This window comes from Crocodylus porosus, unplaced genomic scaffold (genome assembly GCF_001723895.1).
Source record: "Crocodylus porosus isolate Cpor-Errol unplaced genomic scaffold, CroPor_comp1, whole genome shotgun sequence".
NCBI classification, from domain to species: Eukaryota; Metazoa; Chordata; order Crocodylia; family Crocodylidae; genus Crocodylus; species Crocodylus porosus.
In genome coordinates this window covers 4,162,003-4,181,842 of record NW_017728929.1, presented here as the reverse complement: position 1 = coordinate 4,181,842, position 19,840 = coordinate 4,162,003, and the positions used below count along the sequence as shown (strand labels likewise).

General features: G+C 43.7%; 2 protein-coding genes across 3 annotated transcripts in view; one reads left to right on the top strand and one right to left on the bottom strand.

The window, feature by feature from the left end:
* Positions 1-6,817, top strand: part of GPC1 (glypican 1) — a 348,272-nt gene extending 341,455 nt beyond the window's left edge. The window contains exons 8-9 of the mRNA XM_019542945.1: positions 583-758; positions 4,293-6,817. Of these exons, the coding sequence (XP_019398490.1) occupies positions 583-758; positions 4,293-4,510 (394 nt within the window). The 3' untranslated portion in view covers positions 4,511-6,817. The remainder of the gene's footprint in view (positions 1-582; positions 759-4,292) is intronic.
* Positions 6,767-19,840, bottom strand: part of ANKMY1 (ankyrin repeat and MYND domain containing 1) — a 62,566-nt gene continuing 49,492 nt past the window's right edge. The window contains exons 15-16 of one of the 2 annotated variants that reach the window (XM_019542943.1): positions 16,077-16,231; positions 6,767-9,723 (exon numbers count right to left, since the gene is read on the bottom strand). In XM_019542943.1, coding sequence (XP_019398488.1) covers positions 9,431-9,723; positions 16,077-16,231 — 448 coding nt within the window. In that variant the 3' untranslated portion in view covers positions 6,767-9,430. Of the gene's footprint in view, positions 9,724-16,076; positions 16,232-19,840 lie in introns of those variants that run through there. The other variant, XM_019542944.1, reaches the window with a different exon arrangement.

Below are 19,840 nucleotides of genomic sequence, written 5' to 3'. Positions count from 1 at the left end.
CAGCCTGCTGCCCCTGCAACTGAGATAAACACTAAGGATGAGACGATCTCCTCTGCAAGAGACTCAAAAGGCCACTTCAGCCTTGTTATAGAGAACTGGGATGACCATATATTATGCAATGTCTCTGGGCCTGTTAGCTCACAGCATTATAACAGTCTGCATTGGAACCACTGACAGGGAACAGAATAGCACTTAAGATTGAGACTGTCAGCTTCTACTGTATCCATTCCTGCTCTGTGCGCTGCCAGGTGTAGAGCTGCAACCCAGTTTTACTCAGTGCTTGGTGTAGTACCCTGGAATCTAGTTGTGTTCACTGAGCAGAGGCCCTGCATTACTTCTAGTGCCCGAGACATCTCTGCAACTAAACAGGTGGGAACTGAGAAGGTGCTTTGTGCAGGAGCTTAAGTAGAAACACAAGCAACCCAGCAATGTGAGGAGGCAGTGTTAAGAGTGCAAGTAGGTACCACAGGGAAATTGTTGGTATCAGCATCCTAGAGACAATAAATTGTTTTTTGTTATAGCATGCCAGAAAGTGAACATTGCTCTGGGAAAGAACTATCAACACACTGGTTCCCTTTTTAGGTATCTACCGGAGGTGATGGGAGATGGTTTGGCCAATCAGATTAACAATCCAGAGGTGGAGGTGGACATCACCAAACCAGATATGACCATCCGTCAGCAAATCATGCAGTTAAAGATCATGACCAACCGCCTGCGCAATGCATACAACGGGAATGATGTGGATTTCCAGGATGCAAGTGAGTATGCCAGAAACCCCAAGGAATGAGCACCAAGGTGCAGGCAGACTGAAAATAATGAGCAATATCTGAGGCCACTAACATTTAATCAAGGGCATGATGGGATCTGATCCATGATCCCAACAATCACACCCCCTGCCATGCCACACACGCAGGGCAGGAGGCACGATTGTGGGATCAGGAGTCAGACCATATTGCCAGTGCAGACCACATTGCCATATTGCCGGTCATGCCATATTGCCGGTGCAGGAGAAGCCCAGGATCATTATCTCCAGGTGCCCCACACCAGCAAGTAGGTTGCTTCGTGCTCCCGTGGCTGGGAACACCAGTCAGCTGATGGGCACTCCAGGCCATGGGAGTGCATCAGAGCTAAGGGCTCCATGTGCTTCTGTGGCTGGCAGCCCTGATCAGCTGATTGGTGCTCCCAGCCACAGGAGTCTATCCAAGTCCTTCAAGGCTCTGTTTTGCACCCTGGATTGGGATCAGTGCTGGTCACATGTTCAATTTATGGTGCAGTGGGAACCAGCCACAAAGTTTTTACGCATTTTTTCTGTAATAACTTTGCGGCTTACTCTCTGTTTTATTGCCCCATTTCAGTACCATCCAAAATGGATTAGCACTTTCCACATACTAGGTATGATGCAGGCCTTGCCTTAAAGAATGTATAAGGCCTGATTCCATCAAGACTGCTGGTCCCCTATTATGGGAAGGAATGTGCATGTGTTTAAATCCCAGCATCCAAAACAACATTAGAACAAGAGAGTACAGTGCATTACTGACAGCACTGCACTGATGATGGTTAGCAACATCTTACCCCTGCCTTCCACAGGACTATTTCTCTTACCCAGAGAAAGATGATGTCTTTTTTGGCTTTCACCAGACCTGCCACTGTGGAATGGAAAGTCTTTGATTTTGCATCTCAGCTAATGAGCATTGCCTCCTTGCTACCTCTTCTTTGTTTTGTCAAACATGTAGAGCCTAATGCTCTATTAAGGCAAAATCAACTAAGGGATAAGGCTGAAATGGTTGTGGCCATATTCAAACTCAGTACTTCATGTAAGCTTTAGCACCCATGAAGAATTTTTTCCTGCTGCATGGCGCGGCGCAGTCACATAGGCAGTTCTGAATTTTGAATTCTTTTACATCCCAAATTGCAAGGGAACCAACATTTTTCTGGGCACTTCTTTTTAAATCAACAAATCCCAGGAGCATACCTTTCCATCCCATTTTATGAAAGACTGTTTGCTGATGCCATAACAATTAGCTGAATTGTCCATGAAAACCGCATGCGCCATTATTGCAATGTAGCCCAGAGCCATGCTGTTCATCTCATCCAATTAACAATCCTCCCCAGAGAACAGTGTTTTGCTCTCTGACTTTTTCAACCTGCTTCTTGAAAAGCCTTCAGCATGTCATCTGCATGAAGAAAGTAGGGATAAAGCTATTTAAAGACAGATGCAGGGTCTGTCTCCACTGAACTCGCAGAGGGGATTAGTAGAGCAGATACCCAGTTAACTTAAACTAGTTAACCTGGGTGCTGATAAGAGTTTAGCCACAGTGGCTCAGAGCTCAACATGAGCTAATCTGCCATGCTGTGTAGGGTAACATACAGACTTTTCTAAAGCCTGTGGTTCCTTTTAAATTCAACTTCAAAATTTTTCTACGAGGGAGAGTCTCAAGAGAAACTCTGCCCTTTTTAATGTTTTCTTGTGCTGTTCCAAATATGAAGACTCCTCCTTACATAAATCATTAATATTGCACCAGACATTTCATTAAAAAGAAACAATGGCAAGCTGCCTGGTGCACATATGGGCTCTTAGTGGAAATTAGGATTTGAATTAGACTGAGCTTTCCTTCTTTCATTGTTTTAAATGGTTGTCAATTCCAGGATCCTGTTTGGGGCGCCTGTCAGACCATCATCACTCTCTCAAAGCAGGACATACATTTCAAAACCCTAAGCAAACCGGTTCTGCGCCACAGTTTTCTATGTTGTCGTACCCTAGAGGATACTCCAGTAATCTGAGTGAGAGGTGACCCACCATTGTCACCTACAAGCCTGAGTACTGCACTCTACACTGCTCAGAGTCCCACTTACTACTTCCCCCACCCTCCCACAGCAGGCAGCAGCTGCCCATGTCCTGACTGGTGCTGGCTGGTGTGAACCCAGCCTTGTGCAGAAGCCCCTACCTACGCTGATCCCCTCTGCACTTCAGAAGGTGGAAACAGATATTGCCTTTGTGCCAGTGTAAGAATTTTTATGGCAGCACAAAAGTGAAAGCAAACAGATGTCCATACTTTTTCATTGTCCCACAAATGCTCAAGTGGCCACAACAGATGGTAGTGAGAATTTGTGCTACTTAATTGTAGCAAATGTCTAGTTGCTTGTGGCGGGAGAGTGCTGTCAGCCCAGAGCTGCCACTGATCTCCAGCCATCATCCCTGGTGGGCTTGAGGGGGCTGATCCTGCACCTCAGGAATTCCTGGGGCAGAATCAGGCCCCTCAGGCCCTCAGAGCACCTGCGCAGCTTTCCTGCTCACCTAGACATGCCCCTGGGGTACCCATTGATGCATCTGCATAAGTGGGAAAACCACCAACCTGTGCTTCATGAAGGGGCAGGGGGCAGCACAGGGAGGTCTTATGTGGAGGCATGTGGCACAAGGGTCTCCCATGCCACTCCATGCCAATCTGTTTCCTTGTGAAACAAGTCAGCATGGGTCCCAGAAAGGAGGTGTGGGGTGGTGCAGGAGCTAGGCAATTCCCAGTGACCTGTGCCTCCATGTTGAGACACATACTGAGTCCTGCACGGACCCATGTTTCATGGGGAAGCATGAGCCAGCATGGGTCCTGGCATGGAGGCATGGGATGCCAGGGATTTGCTGGCTCCCGTGCCACCATGCACCTCCATGCCACCCCATGCTGGGACCTGCGCTGACTCATGTCTCCACACGAGGCACAGGTCAGCACTTGACCCTGAGTGGGACCTGGCAAGGAGTGGTGGGGCAGTGGGGGCTGCAGGGAATCCCCAGGCAAGGGATGTGGGACAATAGTAACCTGTGTTTCACCCACTAAAGTAGATAAGCTGGGGCAGAACATGTCCCACCACAGCTGATACTTGAGTTTGGCAATGTCTCTTTTCTACCCAGAGTGCAATTCACTGTGTTACCAGTGCTTGTTTGATGGGGAGCTAAATGATTCATTGGTGCCTCTGCCATATAGATGGCAGTTACATAAACTCATGAATAGCAGCTGGTTCACCCATCAGCTTCACTACTATGCCAGGTTCTTTCAAGTGCACGTATCCTCTGTGTATGTGTACATGCACGCACAAACCGATGCTCAAATAGACCATTCGTGGGACTGCAGAGAAAAAGAGGGACTCGGTGTTGTTCATTCCTCTCAGGTGCCTGAGGCATCCCATCGTCTCTGCACTGGCCTAGTTGAGATATTAGCTCCTGGAACCAGGGCTATCTTGACCTGAAGGTGTTTTCCACGCTGAGCAGTTGCCAACTTCACCCTGTGTTTCCCTCTGCATAGGTGATGACGTGAGTGGCTCTGGGAGCGGCGACGGCTGTCCTGATGAAGTCTGTGGTAAAAGACTTTCTAAGAGCTCCAGCACCAGACAACCAGGAACACATGCTATTCCTAACCAGTCTGGACGGGGTATAAATGGGGCCAGCAGCAAATCTTTGCCTTCCTCCTTCCTAATCTTCCTTTCTATGGCTGTCATGGCAATGCAGTACTTATGGCGGTAACTTACTTGCACAGCCATGAAAGAGACTGTGGCTGAGGTCTTAACTTTGCCAAAAAAAAAAAAAAAAAGAAAGAAAGGACAATATTTAATTCATCTTGGCAAAAAAAAAAAAAAGAGGGAGAAAAAAGGTCTCGATTGTTTGTGATATCTGGCAGTGCTAGAGCCATTTTTTCTTTATTGGTCTTTTCTGAATGCTGGGCCCTTCTTTCCATACCTCATTTTTTTAATTTCATTATTTGCCATAAATAGGTTCTCTGGGGCCTGAAACAAGCCTTTGCAGATAGGCAGAATGGGGAAAAGGAAGAGTAATCCTCAGAGGGACGCCAGGTGATAGACTGCAGTGGAATATGCAATTTACCCATTGTTATACAGCTCTAGCCGAGAACGCTACTTACCATGTTAACACCTAAAGCACAACAGAGGTTTAGAACAGTGCAACTTCTTACCGAAAAGACACTCTCAGCACTCAGTGCTCTGTTCAGCGGCTGTCACGGTTTTCCCATGTACTTCATAAGTAGGCATAGAGAAAATCCTTCACTCACTTCCTTTTGATGTAGGAGTTTTGACTAATTCTTCATGTAGCAAGAAGACTCAATACCTAGTCATTTGAAAGCAGGAGGCAGAAGTCCCATTCCTTAGAAGTACAACAGTAGTTTTCTTTATTACATCTCATAATAGTGAAATACCAATTCTCCTACATTAAAGTAAATGGGAGTGAGCTTTGAATTTTGTATGGTACCTGGAAAGCCATCAATAGCCTAATCTATAACTGCAACACAGTACCATTCTGTGCAACACTGAGATGAAAGTATGCATGGTGTGACGTTCATCATTTGAAGAGTCGTTTCCACAGAAAACAGGCTGAATCCTTTTCTTTATTTACAAAGACAACAGTGACCTTTTACCAAAGGTATCGTTGGAAAGAGCTGTTTTGTGAAGCCTCACATATTGTAGTGGCACCCAAAGCAACTCAGTTACAAGAATTGGAGGCTGATGGGTTATTATGTATTCACCCTTGGCAGTCGGGTTGCCCAGGTGAATCTGTTCTTTTAAGTAAATTCCTGCTTTTGTCCCACCACCTGCCCCACTGCATTGCTCATGATAGAAAGCAAGCAGTCCAGGTGACTTACCTGTAGCCACACACTGAGTGAGTGGATCAACCAGGCTTGCTTCTAGACCTTCCAAACAGCACAGCCTCCTCTTAGCCAGTAATTTTCTGTAGCCTAGAATTTGATTGCCAGGAGTGGATTCAACAAATGGTTTGGGTTTTGTCAACAAATGATGTAGCAATATACATACATGTCCGTAGGGGTGTCTGTGTTTGTAGAGCTGTGTGTTTTGGGTTCCCTAGCAAGCTTGTTCGATTCACAGATATAGTAAGCATCCTCTGGAGACATATCCCTAGCAAAGGCTGGTTTTTTTCTAGAAACACTGCAGTCCTAGTGAATCTTGGGAAATAGTGAACCCTATGTTTGGGCTCTGCTCTTACTTTTGTCTACTTTTGTGTTTTTTCTTTCTGGGGGAGAGAAAACATTTCTTGTGTTTAAGCATACATAGGTTTAGCTGACTTTCAGGCACTTCTTCTCTGTCATAGGGAGGGTGCGGGGGGAGGGAATGTGTGTTCATATTTAAGATTTGGTGAAAAAGCAGAATTTGACTTGTGCAGTCGCAGTTTATGGAATGTGCAGTGAATGTGAGAATCCAGCGTTGGAGACGGGCCTGGGGGGAGAGATGCTGCAAGAAAGCAAGTGGAGGAAAGTTATCATTCCCCTTGTCCGTGCAGACTTCTTACATGTCATTGGACAATTTCCAGTGATACCCAACCCAGCTGGGGGCAAGGCCTGAGACTTGTGTTGATGCACCCTCAAACCTGGGCAGTCTTGGTCCAGTTTGGTGTGCCTCATTGTTCCAAACTGTACCTGCCTTTGCACAGCCAGTTGTAACTGTTATTTCATTCCTTTGTTGTATTCCCGTTAGTCCCATCACTTCTTAAAGCTGAACTTGATCTGATTTGGTAGGGAGGTTAAATCTAAAAGGAAGGTGAGCCTCCCTGGCATTGAATGTCGATTAAAGAAAAATGATGCTACTAAACCCATCAAAATCTATAGAGCAGCTTCCTACAAGTCATATATTTAAAATGAATGTATTTGCTAGTAGAACTATGGCACAATACATATTGCTTTACTGATCTAGTGCAGTGATTTTTAGCCTCTCCCTGCTCCCCTCCAAAGTCTGCATTTAAACACACCTCGTTATGTAAATTCCTCAGTGAGGTTCTGAAGCATGGAAAAGGCTACATGCAAAAAAATGCAGCCAAATTCGGTATGCTCTTTAGAAAGAGGAGATTTTAAAATGATGCAGGAATGTGTTTCACGTTCAGCCTTGTTTTAGAAATGTCTTAGTCAGCTACTGCTATCCACAACAGAAAAGAAACTTAAAGGGAAAATCTATCTCTGCGTCCTTTCCTCTCCTATGCAGTGCAAGTTTGCTGTCAGCCTGCTTGAGATCTGTAATTCACAGACAGTCCCTGGCCCTGTGGAAATCTCTTAAGTGCTGCATCCTGTATGGAAGGAGTAGGACTTGCTTTGGATTTGTTGCTTTTGAAGAGAGAGTGGGGAGTGCAAGGGAAAGAAGATTTGTTTCTCTGGTATCAAGATAGCACTGCTTGGTATTTGGATAAAAAAAAATCCTTATTCCTTAAGGGATGTGATGGCATTTAGTAATTCAGGAAAGAACATGAGTTACAGATGAGCACCCATGTCCCAGCAAACTGGAGAACCAGAAAAATGGAGTGATAGATTTGCAGTTGTCTCTGTCTTTAAGCCTGCTCTTTTGTGCCATAATTTGTATGTTTGAACTGAGGAGGGATTAAAGGCTTCAAAAATACAGCTATTTAGCATTTACAAATGACAAACAACATATTGTTTTTTGGTGGGCTTTGTTAAGGGATAAGGTACAACAAAAATATCTAAAGGACACCTTTGCTTTAAAAATGCATTTCTGCAGGCATAAGATTTATTTCACTTATTGGCATAGCTGGCCAGTTATATATTTCTTTCTGTTACCAAGGTACTTGTAACTATCTTGCACTGTTTATCTAAAGTTGAAATATGTTCTTTGAATCCTTGTATAAATAAAAAGGCTGGAGAGTTAAATTGATATTGGTGCCACCTCTTATAGGTGAGTTTTATTTCTTCTGCATGTTTTTAAACTGTCTAGATCCTAGATATCTGATGGGTGTAGAGACTGAAGTCTGTGGTTTGCTCACTGGGTTAACAGTATGATACAGACATTGGGAAGGTGAGCTCACCACACAATCAGTCCAGTAGGATGTACAGGAACACCTCTAAGAGTTACTTTGACACACAACATGCATAAAAACAAACATGCTAAAAAATATTTTGCAAGGGTTAGAGAGAGAGAAAGAGTCTTGAGATGTTGGGATGTAATAGTGTCAAGAACTTCCTACAGAAAAGACGCCTAGATTAAATAGGGCCACAACCACTGATTAACAGTTTAGAATGCAAAGTATAGTGTTAATAATTCACTACTACATTCTTACCACTTCTTACAAAGTGAACTTAAAGCAAGAGAGCATTCAATCCTACTAGACTGAGTATGGATTATTTATCTCAGGAAGACAGTCTCCCATAAAATAAAATGACATTGAACTAGATCTTGTGTTTCTATCCACACACAATATTCATTTCCAGAAATGAGTGAACACAGCTGCAAATGTTACATGTAAAGAGAAAAGAAACTGAGTTAATGCCACAGTTTTTTAACTAGGTATCCTCAGGAACGCACAAGACTGAGAGCAATGAGCACAACCTTTCTGCAAAGTTTATTTCTTTAGTAAGTATCAATTTTGCAGTTAGAGCTATTCAGACCCTGCACACACTGTTCTACACAGATGCATAGCTATAAATATGGGTGATCATATACAAACTAGTCATTTCCTTTCAATATCCTATTTATAATAACTGCCTAGTAACTGTGTGTGTGTGTATCTGTATGTCTTTTGTAATAAAGAGAAGAAAGCTATTTTAAGACATCTGTAAACAGCACAAATTTAGCTCAGCACCTAAAACAGGCAGGATCTGCTTTTCAGAATTGCTGAGCACCTGGACCTCCACACATTGGATGCAACAGAAGCACCACATAAAGGCACGTTAAAGAGAAATGGCGTGATTTCTGCTCTCAAACAAGGGTTGGCCACCATCTGCAATTATCACTGAATTTTGGTCCCATTAAAGTCAACAGCAAAAATCCCACTGACTTAAAAGTAAAGTGGGGACTGAACCTTATACCTTACCTTCTTTCAAGATGCATTTCCTCAGCACTTTCCATAAAAAAAGGACTGTCCTGTACTTCAGCAGTACTGAATAAGATGTAGCAGATGAGAACATTTGAGATGTTTGATTCAGGACATCAACTTCTCCTTCTCTGGACATGGATGTGTGCGTGTCCCCTTCAGTGGTTTCAATTAAAAATATTTTTAAGAAGAAGCCATCTTTCAATGGTTTGGTTAATCGACTAACAACATCAGTGTAAAGTAGTGTAACTTTTTAACCAAGTAACCATTTAACCTTAAGTGGAAATGAAGGCTAGACAAAGAGCAATTTTCCTAGTCTGTGTGAAATATCATCAGGCTGTTCCAGGGGCATGAATATCTTTACAAACTCTGACCATGAATGTTACTCATGTTGAGCCTGCAGCTGTATATTTATGTGCCTAACTGGAGAAGGAGCCAAACATAAGTATGTAAATAAAACCAGAGAAGACTCTTAGGACATGCAGACAGTTATCTAAGTTCTTATCATAACTGTATTATTAGTGTCCTGCTACTGATAAAGGCAAGTAATGCAAACTCAAATTACTCAATGCACTTTTTCTTTTGTTTTGTTTTTCTCAAGTAGGATTAATTGTAACTATAATTCCCAGTATAAGGTAGATCTGGCCAGGCACTGGCCTCTTCATGCTCTCGACCCAGTCTTGGTTTCCTGTCACCCTTTTTGTAGACCTCTATTCCGCCTTTCCTTTCTCTATCTTTTCTTCCACCTTTCCTCTCTCCACCTTCTCTTCTGTCTTTCATCTTTGATCCATCTCTCTCCTCTCTTTCTTCTCTTCCACCTTTCCCTTCTCTTCCTTTTCTGCCAGCCGGACTCTGGTTGTCTTTTGAAATACTTGACTTAGTTTTACTCTGATGTCTGTCTGTAAAAATGAAAAAAAGAATTTGTGTCTTAGTAAATGCTTGGTTTCCTGGAACAGTGAACTGTACAGAAGTACAAGATGATAGAAGTATTGAACCTTGAATCAGTTTGGCAAGTGAGAGGTAAGTGGTATATAACTTTCTGAAGGAGTGAGGGCAGTTGGGTGATGGCATTCAATAGCAATTGCTCCTTTGCACTTCATTCCTTATCAAATGTAATAAAACATAATGGCAAGGACAGATGCATGCGTAATAAAACACATCACTTTCAGTGTGAGAGCAGCAGGAGATCCCAGGTTTGAAAAGGTATCAGCCCGAAAGAAGCTGAAGAGGACAGATACGAAAAAAGACAACCGAACAGATGGAGCTTCACTTCAGAAGACTCCAAATCTCCTCCAAAGCCCAGTTGCTAGAGCAAGGCATTCAGCTTTCTCTCTTTGACAGCTGAAGCAGGCTTGGGTACAGTATCCAAGCATGTATCCTGGCTTTTATCTATGATTCTTTCAAAATATGTGACTTGAGCCAGTCCTTTGTAAACCAATCCTTTGCTGAGGCACTTTCCTACATTATTATCTAAGTCTGTGTCACTGGAGGGAAAGAAATCCTTTTGTTCTAGTCCTAAATATCTCAACAGTGAAGCCCATATGCAATGGAATGAGTCAAACAGTATACAGCTGGCACTTCAAAAAAGAGCGAATATGTTGAAAAAGGAATGTGGCCACTAGCTCCTTCTCCTGGCTTTATAAAAGTTTCCACTAATATGATCATATTTTCCTATACAATGTAAAACCAGGATGGGACCCCTGTTGCATGGGAAGTTTCTAGAACCCATATTCTACTAATTGTGGGAGAATACATAGTACATGATCACCATTTAAAGAAAGGTAGTACTCTAATTTTCCTTTTCTCGTGTGTCTCATAATAAGTCAATGTATCTACATTCAAATATCTTAGAAGGCACTTTGGGACTGCCCTTGAAGTCTGCTTTCACTTATTTTTCTTGATTACAAGTGACAAAGAAATGGTTTTTCCAGTTTGAGGGGTCTTCCAGGGGTTGAGTTGTGTTAATTCAGTTTAGGGAGATTGAGTCAAGGTTACTTCTGGGATTTTGATAATCTGGCTTATTGCTTTTTATTTTGGGCTGCACCAACCAGCCTGTTCTGAATACACAAGAGCATAGAGGACACCAATAATATACTATTCAATTAATAAAAAACACACACACAATCAATCAATCATCTGGGTATTGATAGGTCGAAATCACATTACAGTACATATAGCTGAGAATTCAAAAGTAAGAGCTTTTTACTTTCCTTCATTTAAAAGTAGATATAGAAACACCTCTCTCTCTACAGCAATTTCTCTCCAAGTGACAATTAATGTTTCTGGGATACTGGTGATGCTGGGGCCTCTGCTTAGAAAATCTTCGTAGCTTTCTTTTTATGAAATAAACTTCAGTTAATTAGGGAAAAAAAACCTCTGATGGCAAACACCTTAGTAATCAATGCTGTAAAATAAACACTGAAAAATTCCTATAGATTCTGATGGTTTAAAATGTTGAATCACACTGTTCTTGACCACAAATGGAGTCCCACTAAGACAGTGATTGGAAAGGAGACAGAAGGCCAGAATTAAAAAAAAAGTTTTTTTTTTTGCAGTAAAGGATGTTAACAGTTGCAACTGACTGACCCTCCCCCTCAGAACATAAGTTGACTTGCTCAGAATCTGTTATTGCTGAATCCTCTATAGCAGCAATAAAACAAGGTGCAGCAAAGACATTTCAGAACAATCAGTGATAAGAGTAAACTGCAAATGCTTAAAGGGACCAAAGAGGTCTGCCAAACTATACACATTAGTTTTAAAAAGTTGCTAGCAGCCATAAATACAACCAAACACCACAAAATTTATTTTAATTAAGCCCTGGTAACAAAAATAACTTTCTATGTTCACTACTGTATTTGTATTTGGATAAATGTTTTTACATAAACTGTGTACAGGGAATACACAGATTTGCAAATACAAACATGAGTTTTAAATGATCAAAGGGGAACATTTTTGTCTTTAACCGAAGACTTTTTGAAAGGTAAAAGAGCACGCCAACTTTTCACTGATCACCTCTCACACTGATGTGCATCTAATTTGGTCTGCCTCTTCAGTTAAGGAAAACACCATTAAATGAGTCAGTGTGTTCAGTGGAGAACTGTGAAATGTATTCAACAGTTACACTCCCTTCTCTGGAATACACTGATCTACATCTTGCAGGTCCTGTTTTATAAATAACTGTTTGTAGAAGGATGTCCCCATGCTTCAGTGATGAATGCCTCCTTCCTCAGAGGGACTGCCATCATGGATTCTGTATCGCAGGATGTTTAGAGATAACTACGTGCCCGTCCTCTGCATCTGTCAGAACAGATTAAAAGTATGCATCCTGGTTGGCTCTGCTGGCTGATTTGGTTGTGAAATGTGGATCTTTTCATCTCTAAATCATCACTGCAAATGTAGCCAAGTTGGAAGACAAGTAACTATCACCGACATCTAAAAGCTAGCCACTAACCATTATTCAATGGGGTAGCTACCCTTTCATAACCCATGTCTGCAACTGGCACAACTAGAATTTATTTTAATGACAATCTCACCTCTGGGTAGATCAAAAACAGAATGAGCTCAGAGACAATATATTGCCTGCTGGAATTTCTTTGGCTGGACCTGGCAGTTCTAGGCTACCTCCGTGAGTGAGCAGAGCTCTGCAGTTTCCAGGACTATTACCCCTTTAGCTCTTTCTATGGAGGCATTACATCACTAACATTTACGAAAGAAACAATGACTTACATATGTTTGGTCTCTCATCAGCAAACTCATTTAAAAAGTTTCTGGCAAAACCCAGTGTCCCACTATGCAACTGACAAGTGCCACTTCAGGAAGTCTGGCAACTACAATTTGTCAAAGAAACCGTTTCCAAAAAGGTGCTGCTCCATGGACTTTTTTTTGTCCTCAGCTACACATAAAAATCACACCAAGTGTGCAGGTAGCCATTATTTTCTCATAGTCATCTGCTATACTGCATTACAGAAAGTCTGTAATATTTTGGCATTCACGAGCTACCTTTTTTGTCAGTCTGAGGTCTGTTCCTGCTATATTCAGTTTTTGTAGTCAGCCGCCTTACACTGATCTCTGCTGGAATCAAACCAGTGGCTAAGGCCTTTGACTGCAGTATGCCATGCGTACATATATTTACACTCCCTTGATAGTTTGTCTCTGATGATCCCCCTTAACTTGCCATTTTTCATCAATTTCAAATGTTTGGCATTCAAATGTTTTGTTGTCATAAATGAAGGGCTTCTAGCTCCCTGAATAACAGATGGGTCAGACTGTTCCCAGGGGATGAGATGGGTGATGTCAAATTACACAAAGGATGTCAGTTCTAGACAGGCACAAGAGCTTGTTCAACTACATACACATCAAATGCCAAAGTCATTGAGTTGTCACAAGGAGGAAAGATCCAAAGAATATTAACAGCAGACTGTGCTGCTTCTGGGCTTGCTCTCTGCTGACCTGATTCTGAAGTTTGGTTATAATCAGAAATAATAACAATTCTATTCTACGATTCTGGAGAAAATTGCCTTTTCCAAACCTGCTCTCCAGAATCCTAGAATATAATCAGAAGTAATAAAAATTCTAACCAAACCAAACCAAATTTCAAAATCAGGTTGCAGATTTCAGACTCAGCCATACACTATTGGTGTTTATAAAGCAGCAATCCTAAACCGTCCCCAACTCCCTCAAGCACAGCTAAGCACTGCAGGTACAGCACAATGGTGAATCCACTCTCAGTTGTCCATCTCTGTTCTCTTGCATCCCACTTTTACTCTTGCACTGCATTTGGATCACATGGCAGCCACATGGGTGAAGAAGTTCAGTGGGAGACATTCTGTTTCAGTCATGGCTTTTTGGTTGCTGCTTTTTTACTTACTATGTCTTTGTGGGGGAAAAAAGAGTTAATTTGCATGAAGTCCTCACTACAGGCAACCCCTGCTTAGTGCTCTCAACTGGTTCCTGGAAAACCGAGCGTTAAGCAGAATAACGTTAAGCAAAATCCATTTTCCCATTATGATGCCCATGAGTGTTATGACAAAACTCACTGAGTGCAAAGTGGAATTGGGTATCAATGTAAAATGAGTGTTATAGCAAAATAGTGCTAAGCAAAACAACGTTAAGAGGAGGTTACCGGTACTTTGGTGCAGGTAAGGTTCTTCCTGCTGCCTTTGCCTACATTGGACTACTATACTTTCTGTGGCCATAGCATTTATGCAGAGGATCCAAATAAACCTGCCATGTTTCAGCCAGGTCAGCATCATGCTGTTTGGCAAAGAACTTAGTTTTACTGTAGTCAAAATCCTGCTGGCGTTACTGTGTAGTAGCTTTTTGGTGAATGCATTCTAATTCTTTTACAGCAAACACCTGCCATTTTATTTGACAGAGGTTTTTACTGCCATCAAGTGGTACTGGTTGTGCACTGCAACTATAATTCTTTCCAGTATCTCCCTTTCCTTAAACCAGGGATTTTCACATGATAGCCTTTGAAGGGTGCTTCTGGGAGAGAGGAAATAAGTTAGATAAGTACAGGCTCCAGTGTGTAGATAAGTGCAGATCTTCCCTTCCAGCCACTTCCTCCTCCTCCCCCCCAATCACTGCAGTATAGGCTCTTCCCTGCTGGTTGTTCCTCCTCTGTTTCCCAACCCCACTTCAAGCAGGTGAGCACTAAAATAAATTAGTTTTTTACATGGGGGGGAGGGGTGCTCAATTCATAAAAGTTAGAGGGGTGCCCAAGTCTGAAGGTTGAGAACCAGTGCCTTAAAATTTTTTCTCTTCCATCCCATATGTGTTAAGGAGAAGTAGTAACAATACAGCGTTGAATATAAAGGCTGTACTGCCACATGTTTCTAAAGCAGGGGTCTCCAACCTTTTTAAGTAAGAGATCACCTCTGGCATTTAAAACCAACCCAAGATCTACTGTGTGTTGCTGCCACCCTCCTCCCCTGCCCAGCAGATAAGTCTGTGAGGTGGGAAGGGGGAAGGGTGCAAATTGAGACAAAGGGAGAAAAAAAATGATGTGGGGGCATGCCTCCCCAGCAGGTAAGTCCCACCCGGCTGGGGCCCCACTCAACTTACCCCTGGTCCTGCCTGTGCAGCACTGTCCCTCACTGTGGGGGCCTTGATCTAGCCCCTGCCCCTTCCCTCCCCCAAGGACTGACCTGCTGGGCTGGGGCGCATGTGCATGCACATGGGCACTCAGCCCCCCCCCCACTCCAGCCTCAGATCGACTCCAAGAAGCTCCAAGATCTACCAATGGATTGAAATCCACTTGTTGGTGACCACTGTTCTAAAGCAGTTACAAAACACACATGTACCTCATATAAAGCATGGACTTACAGAAACAAGCCTACAGCCAATGAAATGCAGCTGCCACCTCTACAATGACAAGCCCATAGCAACGCAGCAGCAGTTTAGGACAGCCAAGGAAGAAAAGCACAGTGTCTTGTTCAACTGAAAAGGAACATTTAACCAAGCAAGCCAAACTTATTTAAAGCTTACATACTGGCAAGCTTGCAACTTGGATAATTGTCTCTTAAAAGAAGCATGCATGTTTTTGGTTTCGTTCATCTAACCCAAGCTGAAGGTCCATATTTAATATGGACCTCAAGGGAAGATATAGCTCATCCATAAAATGACAACTCTGTTATATATTTGTGATTTCATGGTTCAGAGATTTCTCATTCACTCAAGCACATGCACATCTAACATAGCTTACTGCTCATCGTCTGATGTGTAGAATTTTTCATGTTGTGGAGTCTAGTCGTTTTCATTTTTAGATTACAAATTTACAGATTACAAGGGTTTCCAAAGAGACATATAGTACTTATGATTCCCTGAACCAAAGAAAGGGACTTTGGAGGACATTGACTTATTTTCTCCACAGTGTATAAGGGTGAGTAAAACGTTTTCAGAGCTAAATGCTCCAATCCACATAACCTGGTTAGTTAGCTTGACTAGGGAGGGGGTGGGGGGAGGTGGAGGCTTTGGCACAGATGCCTATAATGTAGGTGTTTTCTTCAGCACATCATTTTTAAAAAGTCTCCTATGTTGCAATCAGTGATACTGCTATACAAATAACTTTGTGCCTATTCACGGGCAATTGATGCTTTAAACCTGATGTTATGGATTTAAACTTTTTTCAGTTTCTACTGTACAGTTCACTTTGCTATTAAATATAGGCCATTTACTCAAGCAATATATTTCAGCATTCACATATCATTCCCCCTTGCTTTCCTGCGCCTTGGACATCTATCAAACCTACCTGTAGCTCCCAAGCACTCTCGCCTATGACGTTCATTCCACGATTTTACTTTGCAAGATTTGCTGCAAGTGAAGACTTCAAAACAGCGAATGCAAGGCATAAGTCGGACCCCTACAGACCGTCCACACTGGTAACAGTATTTAAAAAAAGGACACCTACAAAAGGAACAGTTGTAAGAAAGGACAGCAGAGAGTTTAAGTCAAGCTATTGTGCAAAGTTCCAGGCAATATTGCAAAAGAAAGCAAAGCTCCTTGCACCACAGATGTTAAAAGCTGCAGTACCCCCACAAGAAGAGTGAGAGAGAACAGTTTATCAAAGGTGTCCCCCGTTATGCAGCAGCACTCAAGCCTAGCAGTTATTCTGGGAACATGAAGTGTCCTAGAAGAGGACAAACCCAAGATCTCTGCCACTCGCTCCATTTGTTTAATGTATTGTGCACACCAGCCAGCTCCCTACACTGGTTTCCCCCTCCCATGCATCAGCATCTCTGCAAAGGCAAATGTGGCAACAGATTAATTTGTTCATTTTAAATAACCTAATCCAAGAATTGCAGAGCTCAGTCAGACCTCAAAAGTTTTGGTAGGCAAAGGAAAACAACTGCAGCCACTTTTACAGTGCAAAACAACTACTCTGGGGACAGGAATCATAGGAAAATGGAGCCGAGTAGACTATTAACAGGTGGGTCTTCCATTTCATTGTGGTACTGGCTTCTTTCCAAGAAAGCATTCATATGCAGCTGCCAATCCATTATAAACCCTAGCTCCCTTAGTACAGTCCAGCTCGCCAGACTCCATTTTGTCACAGTGTGTTCCTTCCGATGTGTAGCACTACCTGACAAAGCTAAACTGAGATTTGAACGCCTATCTCCTGAGGTCTCAGGCAATAAGAATAACCATTGGCCTCTAATCTGCAGTTTTCTACTGATGCTGTTCAGGATAAGCATGGTGCAGGAAAGATAGAAAGGTTTCCCCCAAGACAGGCAATTGCTCTTATTTGTCAAGCTACAGGCTGCAAAGAACTCTGTCACAGCAGCTGTGCAGTTAATGTATGACCCTAGGATAGAAGATGTGCGTACATATTTCACTGTTGGCACCTGATGCCCAGCTCTGTGCCAAGTAAGAGAGCCACTCTTTAATAATGCCTTAACTCCCTTTCAATAAATGTAACACAATAAGGGCAAATAATATGCCACCCCACATTCGCCAAGAGGTTGTTAGTGCATCCGTCTGCAACAGGTAAAGAGTTAGGTTCACATGTCTTCTGCTGTCTGACTTACAACAGGGAAGGAACCAAGCCTTTTACTTATCGTGCTCCAGTGCAGCAATCCCAAGAGTCATTCAATCTGTTTTAGGTGCCCAAGTGCATTCTTTCCAGAAACGGTCCTCCAGGCTACTTGGTTTGTCTTTAACAGTTTAAGGATGATGTTGGCTACAATGTGATCACCTAACATCTTTGCCAAAGATGGCTTTGGTTTTACAGCATTTCTGGTAATGGAGCACTGACTAATATCTTATTTGAATGTCAACTCCATTAATACACTCCATATTGTCAAAAGGACTACTGAGCTAAAAAAAAAAAAATCCAAGAACTTCCCTGCACTGTTAATGTACACAGCAGGGTGCAGCAGCTCCTGGAGAATGCGGGTAACTTACAACTCGGACAACGTAACGGATTCTCTATAGGAAAAGAATAATTTCAGCTTCTATTTTCCATCCCTTGCATTTTTGTGGCTCAGAGAAAACTCATGACTACAGGCTCAGAGCCAGGCTTTGCCTACTTCCTCCTGTTCTCTTCAACATTTATTCATTTCTAATTACCAAACCTGAGGCTTGTGGAGCTTAGTCTCCATGCTTAATACCAGTTTATTGAGCCCGTTTCCTGCCATAGATAAGCTTCTGTTTCAAGTTTAAAAAAAAAAGAACATTATAAGCAGTCAAACAGGAAGAGGAATCCTTAGTTCTATAAATACAATTCAGGCCTACAGTGAAACTATTAAACAGAGTAAACACACATACATTTGCTTGTGTGTGTGAATTCCTAGTCTCCCATTGCATCCTGGTCTTTAATTATGGGCCACAGTACCTAAGCACTTATGCTGAATTGGCATGCAAATAAGATAATTGTTGTGCAATTAGCCACATGATTTATGCACATAATTGGTCTGAGAAATCTAGCCCTTTATTTTTAGTTCGGGTGTCTCAGTCTCAAATTCTTGGCTTCTTTCCAGAAGACTTGTAATACCTACAGAGTGGCACCCTGTCATGACCAGGGATCCGCATTTTCTGTTTCCCATGGAAAAATGGAGGGGGGGGAGGGAAAAGAGGATTTCCTCCTTTACCTGAGGTAAATGCAGATTTTTCCTTCTAATGAAGAAACCCCCAGACTTGGCAGTTTTGCAAGGAGCTCTCTGCAGGCAGCACAGTTCCAGCCTGCAGGGAGCTGGGAGGAAGCAGGAGGATCGTGAGGCAGGGGGTGCCATGTGCATGTATATGCACATGGCCGCCAGGCAGCCTGGAGACCAGCTCTAGCAGGTAAACTGGGATGGGGGTTGTGGGATTGAGGCCCCCATAGGAAGAAAGGAAGGGAGTTGGGCAGGGCTGGGGCTGCTGTCCAGCCAGGCAGTGTGGGGCTTGGGGCCAGAATGTGTGGCCACGAGGCCCTTGCAGGGAGCGGATGGGGCTGTGGGGAGCTCGTCCAGGGAGTGGGAGGTGGGGACGGCTCCCAACCACTGTGTGCACTCCCACAGGGCTATGGGGGCACATGCCCCTCAGATCTGTGTGCAAGGCAGGGGCAGGGGCAGGCTCTCTACTGCAGGTATGGGCTCCCCGCCCCACTGCCCACCCCCAGGGCCTCTGCAGCCTGGCAGGTGCGACCCAGTGTGGCAGGGCAGAGTGGGGCTGGATGGGGAAGCTCCTGGCTGCTGTGAGCTCCATGCTGCCTTGGCGAGGCATTCCCTGCCCATGCAGCTCTGGTGGTGTGGGGTTGTGTCCCTTGTTGCTGCCACACGGTCAGGGGGTGCCTTGCCAGGGCAATGCGGAGCTCGCAGCAGCCAGGAGCTTCCCCACACAGCCCTGCTCTGCCCTGCCACACCAAGTCGGACCCGCTGGGCGGATGAGACCCAAGGGGAGGGCAGGGAGCCCAAGCCCACATTGGGCAGCTCTGCACACAGATTTGGGGGGCACAGGTCCCCTCTGCCCCCCCGAGTGTGCACAGCAGTGGGGAGCCAGCCCCCCCACTCCCGCATGCAGAAGGCTGGCAGCAGGCAGCAGGGGTGAGGAGCCGGGCTCCGCACTCCACTCCACTGCAGCAGCTGCTGCCTCCCACAAGCGGCAGCCAGGCCTCAGTGCTGCTGCAGGGACATGGGGCTGCGGATGTGGGCCCCTGGCCCCATAGCCCTGGCAGCTGGGGCCCCTCCATAGAGCTGAGGGAGCAGGGGGCTATGGGGGGGAGTGGGGGATACTGGCAGGGCCAGAGGGCTGTGGATTGGGAGTGAGGGGCCTGGACCTCCATTCTGTGACCTAAGGGGGCAGGGGGAGCTCCGATTTTCCATGTTAAAACAACCAAAATCAAATACCAAAATGCACAGGTACTTAGAATTTATTTTATTATAGCGATTGAAGCACTGGTAAGCTTCCAAATTGCTTTAAAATTGTAAATATATGAAAACACTGTGTTCAACTGATACCTATATATATATATATATATATATATATATATATAGTGGTCTTTTATTTTCCATGATAAAAAACCCAAAATCAGATACC